General features: G+C 36.9%; 1 protein-coding gene across 3 annotated transcripts in view; it reads right to left on the reverse strand.

Annotated features, from left to right (window-relative positions):
• The window catches only part of Cd109 (CD109 molecule), a 136,482-nt gene that overhangs the window by 71,722 nt on the left and 48,865 nt on the right, over window positions 1-15,895 (reverse strand). For all 3 annotated transcript variants that reach the window (XM_021720804.3, XM_005341260.5, XM_078019717.1), the window contains one exon: window positions 948-987. In XM_021720804.3, coding sequence (XP_021576479.2) covers window positions 948-987 — 40 coding nt within the window. The remainder of the gene's footprint in view (window positions 1-947; window positions 988-15,895) is intronic.

The following is a 15,895-nucleotide window of genomic DNA, read 5'->3' on the forward strand; positions in this document are numbered from 1 at the left end:
CACACTACTTTCCAGAATTTCAGCTGCCTGAATGAAACACAGTCTCAAAAAGTGGCACAAATTAAATGAAAAAACTCAATATACAAACTCAAAGTATCTACTTAAATGGTAAACTAAGATGGAGATCCCATGCTTCTACCTTCATCTCTCCTCCATTCATAAACCAACTAGCTGAATCCACAGTTTTCATCTGTTTTTAACACAATATTATAAGTGCTGCACTTATAAGAATATGATTAACCTGATTTAAATGGGTGGTCTTCAGCAATGTTGACCAAATAAAAATGTGGAAAATAATTGACAGTAAGATGGGGTTTTTTAAATTTGATTTTGTGGTGTGATGATGAAACCCAGGGCCTTTTGCATGCTCTACCACTGAACCCCAATGTTTTTATTTTTATTTATTTATTTATTTATTTATTTTGCTTTTTGGTACCAGGGTGCCTTACCACCAAGCCACATTCCTAGTTCTTTTTTTCTTTTTTTTTTTTTTTTTTTCCTATTTTGAGACAAGCCTTAACAAGTTGCTCAGGCCAGCCTTGAACTTGGGATCCTCCTACCTCAGCCTCCTGAGTTGCTAGGATTAGAGGCATGTATCTTTGCACTACACATGACTAACCCCAATGTTTTGACTTTTAAAAACTCAAAAATTTTTAAATATTTTATGGTCACAACAAATAGAAAAAAAGAAAAACTATATAAAAGGAAAAGACTAGCATAATGAGAATTTAGGTAATAGTTTTTCCTACTTTATTCTTTTAGTGAGATTTTAGAACTTTATAAAGGAAAATACTTGTTTAGACCTATAAGGAACACCAGAATTTTATCTCCACTGGAATTTTTACTTTAAGTAGCCTATCTCTTGACAATTTCTCTTATCTCTGTAGAAAGTAATAAATTTGTTGTTGTTGTTGTTGTTTTCCTTCAAAATAAACTGAGGAACTCACCATATTCTGAGACTTGAAATGATTGATAATATGTCTGGTCCTATTGGGAGGAAAAAGAAAAAAGACAAAGCATATGAGCTCTTATTCAATCATTTTGCTTGCTTACTTACCTGCATATAAACGTTTAGAAAATTAACTTTGTTACATTTATGATTTAATGAACAAAACAGTTTATCTTAATTTGTAAAAGTTTATTTTTAGACAAATGCAATAATAAGCTTATGAAATTTCAGAGTTTTACTTCTCAACTTTGCTTACATAAACAGATGACCTATCTCTTGAGATAGGTCATTTAAATAAAACTGTTTAATATGGTTTCCATCATTTGCAAAATAAGATTAAATTTGATAATCAACAAATTTTATAAAGTAAGGATAAACCATATCAATTAAATAGGAATGACTTCAATTTTGTTTTGGTATCACTATAAAATAAACAATAGTTAAAATGATGTTAAACATAATTGATTTTTTTTTATTTTGAGACAGTCTTACTAAATTGCTCAGGTTCTCCCTAAATTGATGAAGCTGACCTCAAACTGAAAGGGTAAAGTTTCTAAGCTGGAAAGCTTGAATGTAAAAGATTAGGTATTATTAAGTTCCTCTGTTACACCCAGAACCTGAAATTCCTGAGATAGTTAAGACAACGCCCTACTGGCCATTTAGCCTAGGGCCCTGTGCAGTTCCTCACAGGACCCGAACCAATCAGTTTGAATGTGTAACCCGCTTACGAATGACCAATCACCCCCGCCCGAATGTGCCAATCACGTCTCAGAGTTGTTGTTCAATTTCCCCACGCCTCATGATGATTTGTTCTGATGTATGCAAAGCCCACCGCCCTCTCCAAAAAGTGTACTTAAGCTCTGCTTGACCTTTGCTCTGGGCTCTGGGCTGCTCTCCCTCCTTGAGTGAGCACAGAGCCCCAGCGCGCTGGAATGGATCCCCAATAAATATCCCCTTTTGCCAATTGCATGGAGCCAGTCTCTTGGGTGGTCTCTCCCTCCAACGTTTCGCCAGACCCTTACAAAACTTGTAATACTCCTGCCTCAGCCTCCCATGTTGCTGGGATCACAGGCATGAGACATCATAATGAGTTCCAAATTCTTATATGTAATCTAGGATACAAAATCATCATGAACCAACATGCTCCACCTTTCTAATTCCTTGAATTATTATCTAGTTAACCATTAAATCAATACAGTTTATCCTATTTTAATAGATACCGTAATTATTTCCTTTTCTAATATCAAGAAGAAAACGTGGTTTATTATATCATTTTTCTAACTCATATTTCAAACTGTCCATTCTAAATTATAACACATTAAATAGAACCTTTTCAAAATAGCTAAGTAATTCCAACATTAAAATTTGTATTCTAAATCTGATTCCCTAAACTCATCAAAGCAAACACACTGATATGACTATGAAATATTAATGTTTCCTAAAGTTAAATCTAAAACATCTGCATATCAAGAAGTTATTTTTTTTACTGTCTACTGGGAATTTATTTTTTTTAATTTGTTCTAATTAGTTACACATAACAGTAGAATGCATTTTGTCATATTGTACACATGTTGTACACAATGGAGTACAACTTCTCATTCCTCTGGCTGTGCATGGTACAGAGTCACTCTCATAATCACACATGCATATAAGGTAATAATGTCTGTCTCATTCTACCATCCTTGCCATCCCCACAGCCCCACCCCTCCCTTTCTTCCCCTCTACACAAGCCAAAATTCTTTCATTCTTCCCTATGCCCCTGTCCCACTATGGAAGAAGTTATTTTTTTAATCTTAAAGGAAGGCTATAAGAAGCCCTAATAGCCAAAGTAATCCTATGCAAAAAGGGCAACAATGGAAACATCACAAGACTTGATTTAAAAACATACTACATAGCCACAGTAACGACATAGCATAATGCTGGTATAAAATCAGACCCATAGACCGTAATAAAACAGAGGATCCAAAAATAATCCACACTCTTACAATCATCTGATTCTCAACAAAGGAGTCAAAAACATTGGAGAAAAAAAAAAAAACAGCATCTTGACAAATGATGCCGGGAAACCTGGATGTCCACATGTAGAAGACTGAAAGTGTATCCCTATCTATCACCCACACAAAAATCAACTTAGAATAGATAAAAGGCTGGGTGCAGTGGCACATGCCTGTAATCCCAGCGGCTCTGGGAGGCTCATATGTTCAAAGCCAGCTTCAGCAACTTAATGAGGCACTTAGAAACTCAGCAAGAGATCCCCCACAGCGGACACTCCGCCAAGGCAATCAGCAGTCAGCATCTTGAACAGCTGAAATTTCCACCGCCATTCTCCGACAGATCTCAACAACAAAACAGGTGTGTGGCACTCAGCCCATCCCCCATACATCGGGAACTCGCATAAAATCTCTCCTAGGCTTGCCGGGGGAGGGAGAATCAGAGTGAGCCTGCATAAAGACTAGGGGGGAACTAGAGGCACCTGACCTGCAACCCCCCCTACCCATCTGCAGCCAAAACGAAACCTGTCTAGCTAGAGCTGGGGGAGGGGCAAGCAGGAAAAATCCAAAGGACAGAGTGCCTGGGATCCCAATCGCCAACTGTGGGACCCCGGAGATCCAGGCCGACTGATTCGTGCGGCCTGCCCTGCGGCTACAGAAGGCTAGCAGGAGAAACCAGGAGGCTAGAGGCAAGGCCCTCGAGACTGGGCAGCTGGAAATTGCAGGCCCGCCGGCAACAGTTCACCCACTGCCGCATAGCTGGGCGGTAGGAGAACACCCAGCCGCAGGTGACCGATCACCCGCCTGCGGCCTGTGATACTGGGCGGCTGGAGACCGCCTGCCTGCCGCGACTGGGAGCTGAAATCAAACAGAGACAGTCCAGTCACACCACCTCATCAGGACACCCCGGCAAGGAACTGGGGCCGGTCATAGCAAAGTAGTGTCGTCACTGGAGCTCGGACGTCGGATCTTCCTTCACAGTGGAACCCACGTCAGCAGGCATAGTTTAACAACACTAAGGAGAGGCATCAGAGTAATACAGAACCGAAACAAATCTATAGAAGAGAACAGAAACTCGACAATCAAATAGAGCTGGAAAGCAACAGGGACAACATGAGAAAACAAAGGAAAAAAGGAGTACAAACAATGCAAAACAACTTAATTCTACAAGAGGACATAGAAACATCAGAAGCAGGGATAGGGAAAGAACTCAAGGCATACCTAACTCAAATGGAAAGGAATATTAGAGAAGACATGAGACAGCAAGTCCAAGCAATAAAAATATATTTTGAAAATGAGTTAAACAAACAAATTCAAATGGCAAAGAACGAGCTCTACCAGGAGATAGAGATCTTAAAAAAGAATCAAACTATAATCCTAGAATTGCAGGAAACTATAAACCAAATTAAAAACTCAAACGAGAATATTACAAATAGACTTGATCAAGTAGAAGTCAGAACATCAGATAATGAAGACAAGGTTTATCAACTTGAAAAGAGTATAGTCAACACAGAAAAGATGCTTAAATACCATGAGCAATCTATTCAAGAGATATGGGATGTCATTAAAAAACCAAATTTGAGAGTCATCGGGATAGAAGAAGGCACAGAGATTCAAACCAAAGGAATGGACAGCATATTAAATGAAATAATTGTAGAAAACTTCCCAGAGATGAAAGATGGAATGGATTGCCAAATCCTGGAAGCCTACAGGACCCCAAACATTCAAAACTATAATAGACCAACTCCAAGACACATAATTATGAAGATAGCCAACATACAAGGAGAGAATATTAAAAGCTACCAGAGAAAAGAGACAGATTACATTCAGGGGTAAACCAATTAGGTTAACGACTGATTTCTCAGCACAGACTTTGAAAGCGAGAAGATCCTGGAACAATGTATTTCAAACGCTGAAAAATAATGGATTTCAACCAAGAATACTGTATCCAGCAAAATTGAGCTTCAGATTTGACAACGAAATTAAAATCTTTCACGATAAACAAAAGCTAAAAGAATTTGCAGCAAGAAAACCAGCACTGCAAAGCATTCTGAGCAATATACTACAAGAAGAGGAATTGAAAAATAGTGCCCAAAACTAACAACAAGAGGTATCTCAGTAAAGGAGGAAGAAAATAACCAAAAAAGTAAAACTAGCCAAACTAAAATAAATAAATAAAGAAGCATGACTGGAAGTACAAATCATTTCTCAATTGTAACTTTAAATGTTAATGGCCTAAACTCACCAATCAAGAGACATAGGCTAGCAACCTGGATCAAAAAAACAAATCCAACAATATGCTGCCTTCAGGAGACTCATATGATAGGAAAAGACATACACAGGCTGAAGGTAAAGGGTTGGGAAAAATCATACCACTCACATGGCCCTCGGAAGCAAGCAGGAGTGGCCATACTCATATCAAATAAAATCAACTTCAAACCTAAGTTAATTAAGAAGGATAAAGAAGGACACTATATACTGTTAAAAGGGACCATCCACCAACAAGACATAACAATTATCAATTTGTATGCACCAAACAATGGAGCTGCAATCTACATAAAACAAACGCTCCTCAAGTTCAAGAGTCAAATAGACCATAACACAATAATTACGGGAGACTTCAACACACCGCTCTCGCCATTAGACAGATCCTCTAGACAAAAACTGAATAAAGAAACTATAGAACTCAACAGCACAATCAATAACCTAGACCTAACTGACATATATAGAATATACCAACCATCATCAAGTGGATACACGTTCTTCTCAGCAGCACATGGATCCTACTCAAAAATAGACCATATATTATGCCATAAGGCAAATCTTAGTAAATATAAAAGTGTGGAGATAATACCATGCACCATATCTGACCATAATGGAATGAAATTGGAAATCAATGATAAAAAAAGGAAGGAAAAATCCTACACCACATGGAAAATGAACAATATGTTATTGAATGATCAATGGGTTACAGAAGACATAAAGGAAGAGATAAAAAAATTCTTAGAGTCAAATGATAATACAGACACAACATACCGGAATCTATGGGACACAATGAAAGCAGTTTTAAGAGGGAAATTCATATCCTGGAGTTCTTTCATCAAAAAAAGAAAAAACCAACAAATAAATGAGGGGGGGAAAAAAAGGGGAGAGAATTGAACAACAGCAGAGGAGGTAGAGAGGGATGTTGGGAGGGGAGGGGAGGGGAGGGGGGATAGTAGGGGATAGGAAAGGTAGCAGAATACAACAGTCACTAATATGCCATTATGTAAAAATGTGAGTATGTAACAGAAGTGAGTCTGTATTATGTATTTGGGGAGTTCAAAACCCAATTGAGTCGAATGTATGAAAGATGATATGTCTTGAGCTCTGTAATGTTTTGAACAACCAATAAAAAAAAAACAAATAAATGAACTCACACTACACCTCAAAAACCTAGAAAAGGAAGAACAAAACAACAGCAATTGTAGTAGAAGACAAGAAATAATTAAAATTAGAGCAGAAATAAACGAAATTGAAACAAAAAAAACCATTGAAAAAATTGATAAAACTAAAAGTTGGTTCTTTGAAAAAATAAATAAGATAGACAAGCCCTTAGCTATGCTAACAAAAAGAAGAAGAGAGAGAACTCAAATTACTAATATACGGGATGAAAAAGGCAATATCACAACAGACACTACAGAAATACAGAAGATAATTAGAAACTATTTTGAAACCCTATATTCTAATAAAATAGAAGATAGCGAAGATATCGATAAATTTCTTAAGGCATATGATTTGCCCAGATTGAGACAAGAAGACACACACAATTTAAACAGACCAATAACAAAGGAAGAAATAGAAGAAGCCATCAAAAGACTACCAACCAAGAAAAGCCCTGGACCTGATGGGTATACAGCGGAGTTCTACAAAACCTTCAAAGAAGAACTAATACCAATACTTTTCAAACTATTTCAAGAAATAGAAAAAGAAGGAGCTCTTCCAAATTCATTCTATGAGGCCAACATCACCCTGATCCCAAAACCAGACAAAGACACTTCAAAGAAAGAAAACTACAGACCAATATCTCTAATGAACTTGGATGCAAAAATTCTCAATAAAATTCTGGCGAATCGAATACAAAAACATATCAGAAAACTTGTGCACCATGATCAAGTAGGATTCATCCCTGGGATGCAAGGCTGGTTCAATATACGGAAATCAATACATGCTATTCACCACATCAATAGGCTCAAAGACAAGAACCATATGATCATCTCGATAGATGCAGAAAAAGCATTTGACAAAATACAACATCCCTTTATGTTCAAAACATTAGAAAAACTAGGGATATCAGGAACTTACCTCAACATTGTAAAAGCTATATATGCTAAACCTCAGGCTAGCATCATCCTAAATGGAGAAAAACTGAAGGCATTCCCTCTAAAATCTGGAACAAGACAGGGATGTCCTCTATCACCACTTCTATTCAATTTAGTTCTCGAAGTACTAGCCAGAGCAATTAGACAGACAAAAGAAATTAAAGGCATAAAAATAGGAAAAGAAGAAATTAAATTATCGCTATTTGCAGATGACATGATAATTTACTTAACAGACCCAAAAGGATCTACAAAGAAGCTGCTAGAGTTAATAAATGAATTCAGCAAAGTGGCAGGATATAAAATCAACACGCACAAATCAAAGGCATTCCTGTATATCAGCAACAAAACCTCTGAAATGCAAATAAGGAAAACCACTCCATTCACAATATCCTCAAAGAAAATAAGATACTTGGGAATCAACCTAACAAAAGAGGTGAAAGATTTATACAATGAAAACTACAGAACCCTAAAGAGAGAGATAGAAGAAGATCTCAGAAGATGGAAAAATGTACCCTGTTCATGGATAGGCAGAACTAACATCATCAAAATGGCGATATTACCCAAAGTTCTCTACAGGTTTAATGCGATGCCAATCAGAATCCCAAAGACATTTCTTGTAGAAATAGATAAAGCAATCATGAAATTCATATGGAAAAACAAAAGACCCAGAATAGCAAAAGCAATTCTAAGCAGGAAGTGTGAATCTGGAGGTATAGCGATACCAGAGCTCAAACTGTACTATAAAGCAATAGTAACAAAAACAGCATGGTACTGGTACCAAAACAGGCAGGTGGACCAATGGTACAGAATAGAGGACACAGAGACTAATCCACAAAGTTACAACTATCTTATATTTGATAAAGGGGCTAAAAACATGCAATGGAGGAAGGATAGCATCTTCAACAAATGGTGTTGGGAAAATTGGAAATCCATATGCAACAAAATGAAATTGAATCCCTTTCTCTCGCCAGCCACAAAAGTTAACTCAAAATGGATCAAGGAGCTAGATATAAAAACAGAGACACTGTGTCTGATAGAAGGAAAAGTTGGCTATGATCTACATATTGTGGGGTCGGGCTCCAAATTCCTTAATAGAACGCCCGTAGCCCAAGAGTTAATAACAAGAATAAACAAATGGGACCTACTTAAACTAAAAAGTTTTTTCTCAGCAAGAGAAACAGTAAAAGAGGTAAATAGAGAGCCTACATCCTGGGAACAAATTTTTACCCCTCACACCTCAGATAGAGCCCTAATATCCAGAATGTACAAAGAACTCAAAAAATTAAACAATAAGATAACAAATAATCCAATCAACAAATGGGCCAAGGACCTGAACAGACACTTCTCAGAGGAGGACATACAATCAATCCACAAGCACATGAGAAAATGCTCACCATCTCTAGCAATCAGAGAAATGCAAATCAAAACCACCCTAAGATACCATTTCACTCCTGTAAGATTGGCAGCCATTATGAAGTCAAACAACAATAAGTGTTGGCGAGGATGTGGGGAAAAGGGCGCACTTGTTCACTGCTGGTGGGACTGCAAAATGGTGAGGCCAATTTGGAAAGCAGTATGGAGATTCCTGGGAAAGCTGGGAATGGATCCACCATTTGACCCAGCTATTGCCCTTCTTGGACTATTCCCTGAGGACCTTAAAAGAGCACACTATACGGATACGGCCACATCAATGATTATAGAAGCACAATTCACAATAGCTAGACTGTGGAACCAACCTAGATGCCCTTCAATAGATGAGTGGATAAAAAAATTGTGGCAGCTATACACAATGGAGTATTATGCAGCACTAAGAAACGACAAAATCATAGAATTTGCAGGGAAATGGATGGCATTAGAGCAGATTATGCTAAGTGAAGCTAGCCAAACCCTAAAAAACAAATGTCAAATGTCTTCTTTGATATAAAGAGAGCCACTAAGAATAGAACAGGAAGGAAGAGCATGAGGAAAAGACTACCAGTAAACTAAGACGAATGGGGGGAGAGAAAGGAAGAGAGAAGGGAAAACATATGGAAATGGTAGGAGACCTTCAGTGATACACAAAATTATAAGAGGTTATGAGGGGCAAGGGGGTGGGGGGAAAAAAAGGGGAGAGAACTGAACAACAGCAGAGGAGGTAGAGAGGGAAGATGGGAGGGGAGGGGAGGGGAGGGGGGATAGTAGGGGATAGGAAAGGTAGCAGAATACAACAGTCACTAATATGCCATTATGTAAAAACGTGAGTATGTAACAGAAGTGAGTCTGTATTATGTATTTGAGGAGTTCAAAACCCAATTGAGTCAAATGTATGAAAGATGATATGTCTTGAGCTCTGTAATGTTTTGAACAATCAATAAAAAAAATAAAAATAAAAAAATAAAAAAATAAAAAAAAAAAAAGAAACTCAGCAAGACCTTCTCTCTAAATAGAATGCAAAAAGGACTGGGAATGTGACTCAGTGATTAAGCACCCTTGGGTTCAATCCCCAGTACCATAAAAAAATGGATCAAAGACTTGAATATAAGTCCTGAAACTCTGACACTACTAGAAGAAAACAAAAGAAACACTTTGATATATTAGCATAGGCAACAATTTCCTAAATAGGACTCTAATAGCTCAGGAAACAAAAGCAAAAATTGATAAATGGGGTTTCACCAAATTAAAAAATACTATAGAGGGCTGGGGATGTGGCTCAAGTGGTAGCGTGCTCACCTGGCATGCGTATGGCCCGGGTTCGATCCTCAGCACCACATACAAACAAAGATGTTGTGTCCACCGAAAACTAAAAAATAAATATTAAAATATTCTCTCTCTCTCTCTCTCTCTCTCTCTCTCTCTCTCTCTCTCTCTCTCTCAAAAAAAATTTTAAAAAATACTACAGAGTAAAGGAAACAATCAACAGAATAAAAAAACAACTTATAGAATGGGAGAAAATCTTTGCCAGCTATTCATCTGAAAGAAATTTAATATCCAGATTATATACATGAATAGCCGATAGAAATTAAATATCCAGAATATATTATAAAGAACTCAAAAAACTTACCAACAAACCCCCAAAATTAATCCAATTTTTAAAAAAAACTGGATGAATGACCTGACAGATACTTCCCCAAGAGAGGTACAAATGTCCAGTAAGTGTATGAAAAATGCTCAATATCTTTAGCCACCAGGGAAATGTAAAACAAAACTACACTGAGATTATATGTCACCCCAGTTAGAATTCCCATTATCAACAAAGTAAAAAATGACAAATGCTAGCAAGGAGGTGGGGAAAAGGAATTCTTCATACACTCTCAGTGGAACAGTAAATTTGTACAGCCACTATAGAAAACAGTGTTGAGGTTCCTCAAAACACTAAAAAACAGAACTGCCATATGATCCAAGTATCCCACTCTTTGGTACATATCCAAAGAAAATGAAGTCAGCATACAAAAGGAACATCTCCTTACCCATATTTATTGCAGTAGTATTCACAATACCAAAATGTGGAATCAGCCTAGGTTCACATCAACAGATGAATGGATAAAGAAAAGGTAAAACGCACACATGCAATAGGAAAGGTAGCAGAATACAACAGTTACTAATATGGCATTATGTAAAAATGTGGATGTGTAACCCATGTGATTCTGCAATCTGTATTTGGGGTAAAAATGGGAGTTCATAACCCACTTGAATCTAATGTATGAAATATGATATGTCAAGAGCTCTGTAATGTTTTGAACAACCAATTAAAAAAAAGAAAAAAAAAACGCCCACATACACTGGAGTATCATGCAAACATAAAGAATGAAATCATGTCATTTGCAGGAAAATGGATGGAACTGGAGGACAAAAAAAAGGCAAACACAGAAAAATAAGTATCACTTATTTTCTGTCATGTGTTGAGACAATAGAATAAATGAATAAATAAGATTATCTGAAAGTAGAGAGGGATTTTAGGGAAGAGAAAGGGACCATGGGGGACAGAGAAAGTATGGCAAGAGAAGGCAGTGAGAAGGTGGATATAACTAAAGTACAATATATGCATTTATAAAAATGTCACAGTCAAACCTGTTAGTACAATTAATGTGAGTTAAAAATAATATAATTTTTTAAAGCCAATATTTTTTCATTAAAACAGTCATGCATGAAAGTGTTCCTCTGACATTTAGCTATTCCATTATTTTTTAAAGGCTCCTTATTAATAGTCCTTCTATGCCGGAAGATAAAGAACACAAACATTAATGATAAAATTGTATGGATTTATTTAGAAAACAAAAAAAGTAAGGATATAGTGCATTTCAAAATATAAAACAAATATAAGTACTTATATGTAACAAAATAGTTGTCCAGCCAGGCGCTGTGGCGCACATCTATAATCCTAACAAGCTTGGGAGCCTGAGGTAGGAGGATAGCAAGCTCAAAAGACAGCTTCAGCAACTTAGTAAGGCCCTGTCTCCCCCACAAAAAAATAGGGCTGGGGATGTGGCTAAGTGGTTAAGCACCCCTGAGTTCAATCCCCAGTCCTCCAAAAATAAATAAATAAATTGCCGTCTGAAAGTTGATTTTAATATGGTCATTTAAATAGTATCCTAAATAAGTTGTGCTGTTCTGATCAAACTTAATCATATCTGTGATGTGTGACTTAAATTGTTCTTGTCAAATACAGAAATATTATAAAATTTCATGTATTTAATTCATTTGTTAGTTTTAATTTGTCACCTTAAAAATCAAATCAAGAAGGTAAAGTACTCAAGTATCTGTATTATCATTTTACTGGCAAAGAATTCTAGTCTTCAAAATGGTTTTTGCTTTATTACTGAGGCCAGCACAAGTAAGGCTGTGGATAAGTAATTAAATTTACATAGCAAACACTAATTAAGTAGTACATGCAAAACACCACATGAGGTTCTATAAAAATGAATTCAGACCTCAGCATCAGCAGCTGTGGAGAAGGACATAGTCAAGGGCTATAACAGTCATGTACTGTGTAACAATGGGCACAGAACTGTGGTGGCCACACCATACAGCCTAGTGTGTAGGAAGATATACCATCTCAGTGTCAAAAGTGTATTCCACAATGTTCATACAAAAACAATCGCCTAATGATGCATTTCTCACACTGTGTTCCTTCCATTAAGTGAAGCATCACTGTACATGATTGATAGTGTCTCAGGATTTCTGCACGGCACTTCTGCTCATACTTTTTCCTATGTTTGACTTACTGATACTTCCATCTCTACCTATCTTCCAAGGCTTAGTTCAAAATTGTTTTCCTGAATCCCCAAACGAAAAGCAACCTCTCTGCCCTCTAAGCCTTCATGAATTTTAGTCCTTCCTTTACTTCCCATCACTTTTTACCTGTACTGTAAGTATTTAGATTCATGCCTTATCTTGCTGCAAGTTCTGTGAGGTCTAGATTCATGTTGGATGGTTTCTGTATTGTTCATAGTTTATCCCTAGGGTTGCTAACCTACCCCACGTCTTATGCAAAAAAAAAAAGAAAAAAGAAAGGTGCTGGATAAATATGTTAGTTTTTAAAAAAATTATTAGCTTCTACAAATGTAGAAAATCATCACATTTATTTGGGCCTACTTTAAACAAAAGGCTTAAAGCCAAGTTTTAGGCAATTATTTGCTTACCACATAATTATAGAAGATAATATTTTAAGTAAGTTCTCTCTCTCCTACTGCCCCCTACCTTGCCAATCATTCCTGATGACCCCCTGGGTTTTCCATCTTTCTTTAGTCTGTCTCTTCCCCTCAAGTCTTTTGTTCTCTTTGTACTCCTAAATACCTTTCTGACTCCTGTTTCTTTTGTGTGCTCTCTTTCTGACTCTTAACTTCTGGCCCTTCACATATGAACCCAATGCTCTCCCCACTCCAACTTGTAGGTGAGCTCATCAAGTCTCGTGTTTTTAACCATTATTTTTATCCTAGAGACTCTTAAATATTTATCTCTAGCTCATACCTCAACCCAGGAATTCAGGTTCAAATCCACCTGCTGGATATCTCCACCCAATGTTCTACCAAATGTCCCAGATTTCTTTATCTAGATTTACCCCTTCCAAGTAGATTTTCATGATGTGCTCCTCTGTGTCATGCTGAATCCCCTTCTCTCCCATACTGCCCTGTGAATTATTCAACCATTTTATTTAACACAATATATTTTAATTATCTGCTCTACATCATGTCCTATAAATGACTATGAAATCCTGTGGGCATAGCACCTGGCCAGCAAACTGTCAACGTTTGTTGAATTCATGTATCTATAAATGACTGAAAACTGATTCTTGTCCCCAGGCTGATTCTGATGGTGCTCATGAGATTAGCCTCAGTTATCAAACAGTATCTCCTGCAAGACATTAAAATAACTCTTGAGAAGAACCAGGCTATACCAAGGAGGCAAATGACCCTCGGAATAACCTTACTTCTGCCCTTTATTTGGAAGGAAAATAAATGCTAAGGAGTAGACGAGGCCACCAACAAAAAAACTGAAGAAAAAGAAAAAGGAAAATATTTCTTTTCATTGTCATTTTAATTACTTCCATAAATCAAGAAATCATCTTGCAATCAAGGGCTGACAGCATACTTTGTATCATACCATATCTTCCCAGAGTATTTACAAATGGTTAAATGCACACTAAGAAATAAGTTATTTTACTGTCTGTTATGGTTTGATGTGAGATGTCCCCAAAAAGCTCATGTATGAGGCAATGCAAGAAGGTTCAGAGGAGAAATGGTTGGGTTAGAACCTTAACTTAATCAGCAAATTAATCCCTGAGTGGGGTTAACTGAGTGGTAACTGGAGGCAGGTAGGGTATGGCTGGAGGATGTGGCTAATTGGAGGCATGGCTATGGGTATATATTTTGTATCTGGAAAGTAGACTCTCTCTGTTTCCTGATCGCTGTAATGTGAGCTGCTTCCCTCCACCACCCTCTCCTGCCATGATGTTCAGCCTCACCTCAAGCTTTGAGGAATGGAGCTGGCCTTCTATGAACTGAGACCTCTGAAACCAGGAGCACTCAAATAAATTCTTCCTCCTCTATAATTGTGCAGATCAGTCTTTTAGTCACACCAGTGAAAAAGATAACTAAAACACTGTCCAAAGGATTTGGTCAAAAACAAAATTGAGTTTTGCAATATTCAATGTATTGTCTACTAGGCACTCAGGATACTAATCTTCACAATGAGTTAGTTATTTTTATAAAAAATGTAATCCAGAATGGTAAAAGATACCAAAATACTTTAAATTAATAACAATTCATAAAAAGAGTAGCCATTCGTGCCATACATAACCAAACAATATTGATATTAAGTATTTTCATTAGTCTAGAACAGGGATCTGCAAAGAGCAGGCAGTAAATATTTTAGGCTGTGCAGTTTATATGGTCTCTGTCACAACTACTCAATAATTCCACTGTGATGCAAAAGCAACTAGAAATAATATGTTTGGGGGGTTGGGTGGGGGTGACTGTGTTCCAATAAAACCTTAATTACAACAACAGGTATCAGGGGCTGGGGCTGGAGCTCAGAGTTAGTACACTTGCCTGGCATGTGTGAGGCAATGGGTTGGATTCTCAGCACTGCATATAAATAAATAAAATAAAGATCTATCAACAACTAAAAATATACATTAAAAATAAACAGGTATCAGGCTGAACTTTGTCTTCATGCTAGGCTTTGCTGCCTTTTGATCTAATAAAAGGAAATAAATTTATTTTGAAATCTTTCTGTTACTTTTAGCTGAACTAAATAAAACCTGACTGAATTTATCTAAAACCATGGAGGAAAAAAAAAAACCTGATCTTTTGTTTGAAGTACCAGTTTGCTTTACTAAATGATTTTCATTCAGTTTCAAAGGAACTGAACCTACTTCCAAATGATTTGGTATGTCAATTTTGGTCATCAAATATGGCTATGCTCATTCACTCTGCCAGAAACTGGAGAAAGCAGTATGACCTGAAGGCTAAATATATGGACAGCCTGTCTTTTAAACAAGCACCTTTCCTGGCAAGAGAATACATAACTCATCAACGCCCTCTGAGCTCTTCTTACCCAATATAGTCATCATTCCATAGAGAAACCTCTGCTTTAGAAGTAAATATATTCACTGCTTGCATCAGATGCAAGCCTTCCTCAATTAGATTTTCTAAACAACTTCTAAGGCAAAAATAGAAAAGAAGAACCAGTGGGTATTTTCTGTAACTCCTGCAGCAATCTCTGTAACTTCTTTCTCTAAACATTGATCCTGAATTAATAACTTTTTATGAGGTTTTGTGTTATGTAAATAAGTCAAATGAAAGGGAAAGAGAGAAAACATTATTTTTACTGCCTTCTAGGAAGGACTTCTAAGAAGTCATGCTATGACTAGGGTACAAATTGCAGACGTGTGAATTATTGAAACCATCTATTCCAGTTACAAAGTTTTCCTTCTCTAATCATGAAGTCACCCAACTCTTCAGAGTTTCTATTTTTAATAAATTTGAAGGAATATGGCACACTACATGACCATTTTACAAATATTCATAAATGCAAGTCAGTTTCTTTCAACTTTGGCGTCTAGATTCAAAAACAAATGCTTAGAACTAAGGAGCCAGGCATGGCACATGCCTGTA

The sequence above is a fragment of the Ictidomys tridecemlineatus genome, chromosome 8 (assembly GCF_052094955.1).
Source record: "Ictidomys tridecemlineatus isolate mIctTri1 chromosome 8, mIctTri1.hap1, whole genome shotgun sequence".
Taxonomy (NCBI): Eukaryota; Metazoa; Chordata; class Mammalia; order Rodentia; family Sciuridae; genus Ictidomys; species Ictidomys tridecemlineatus.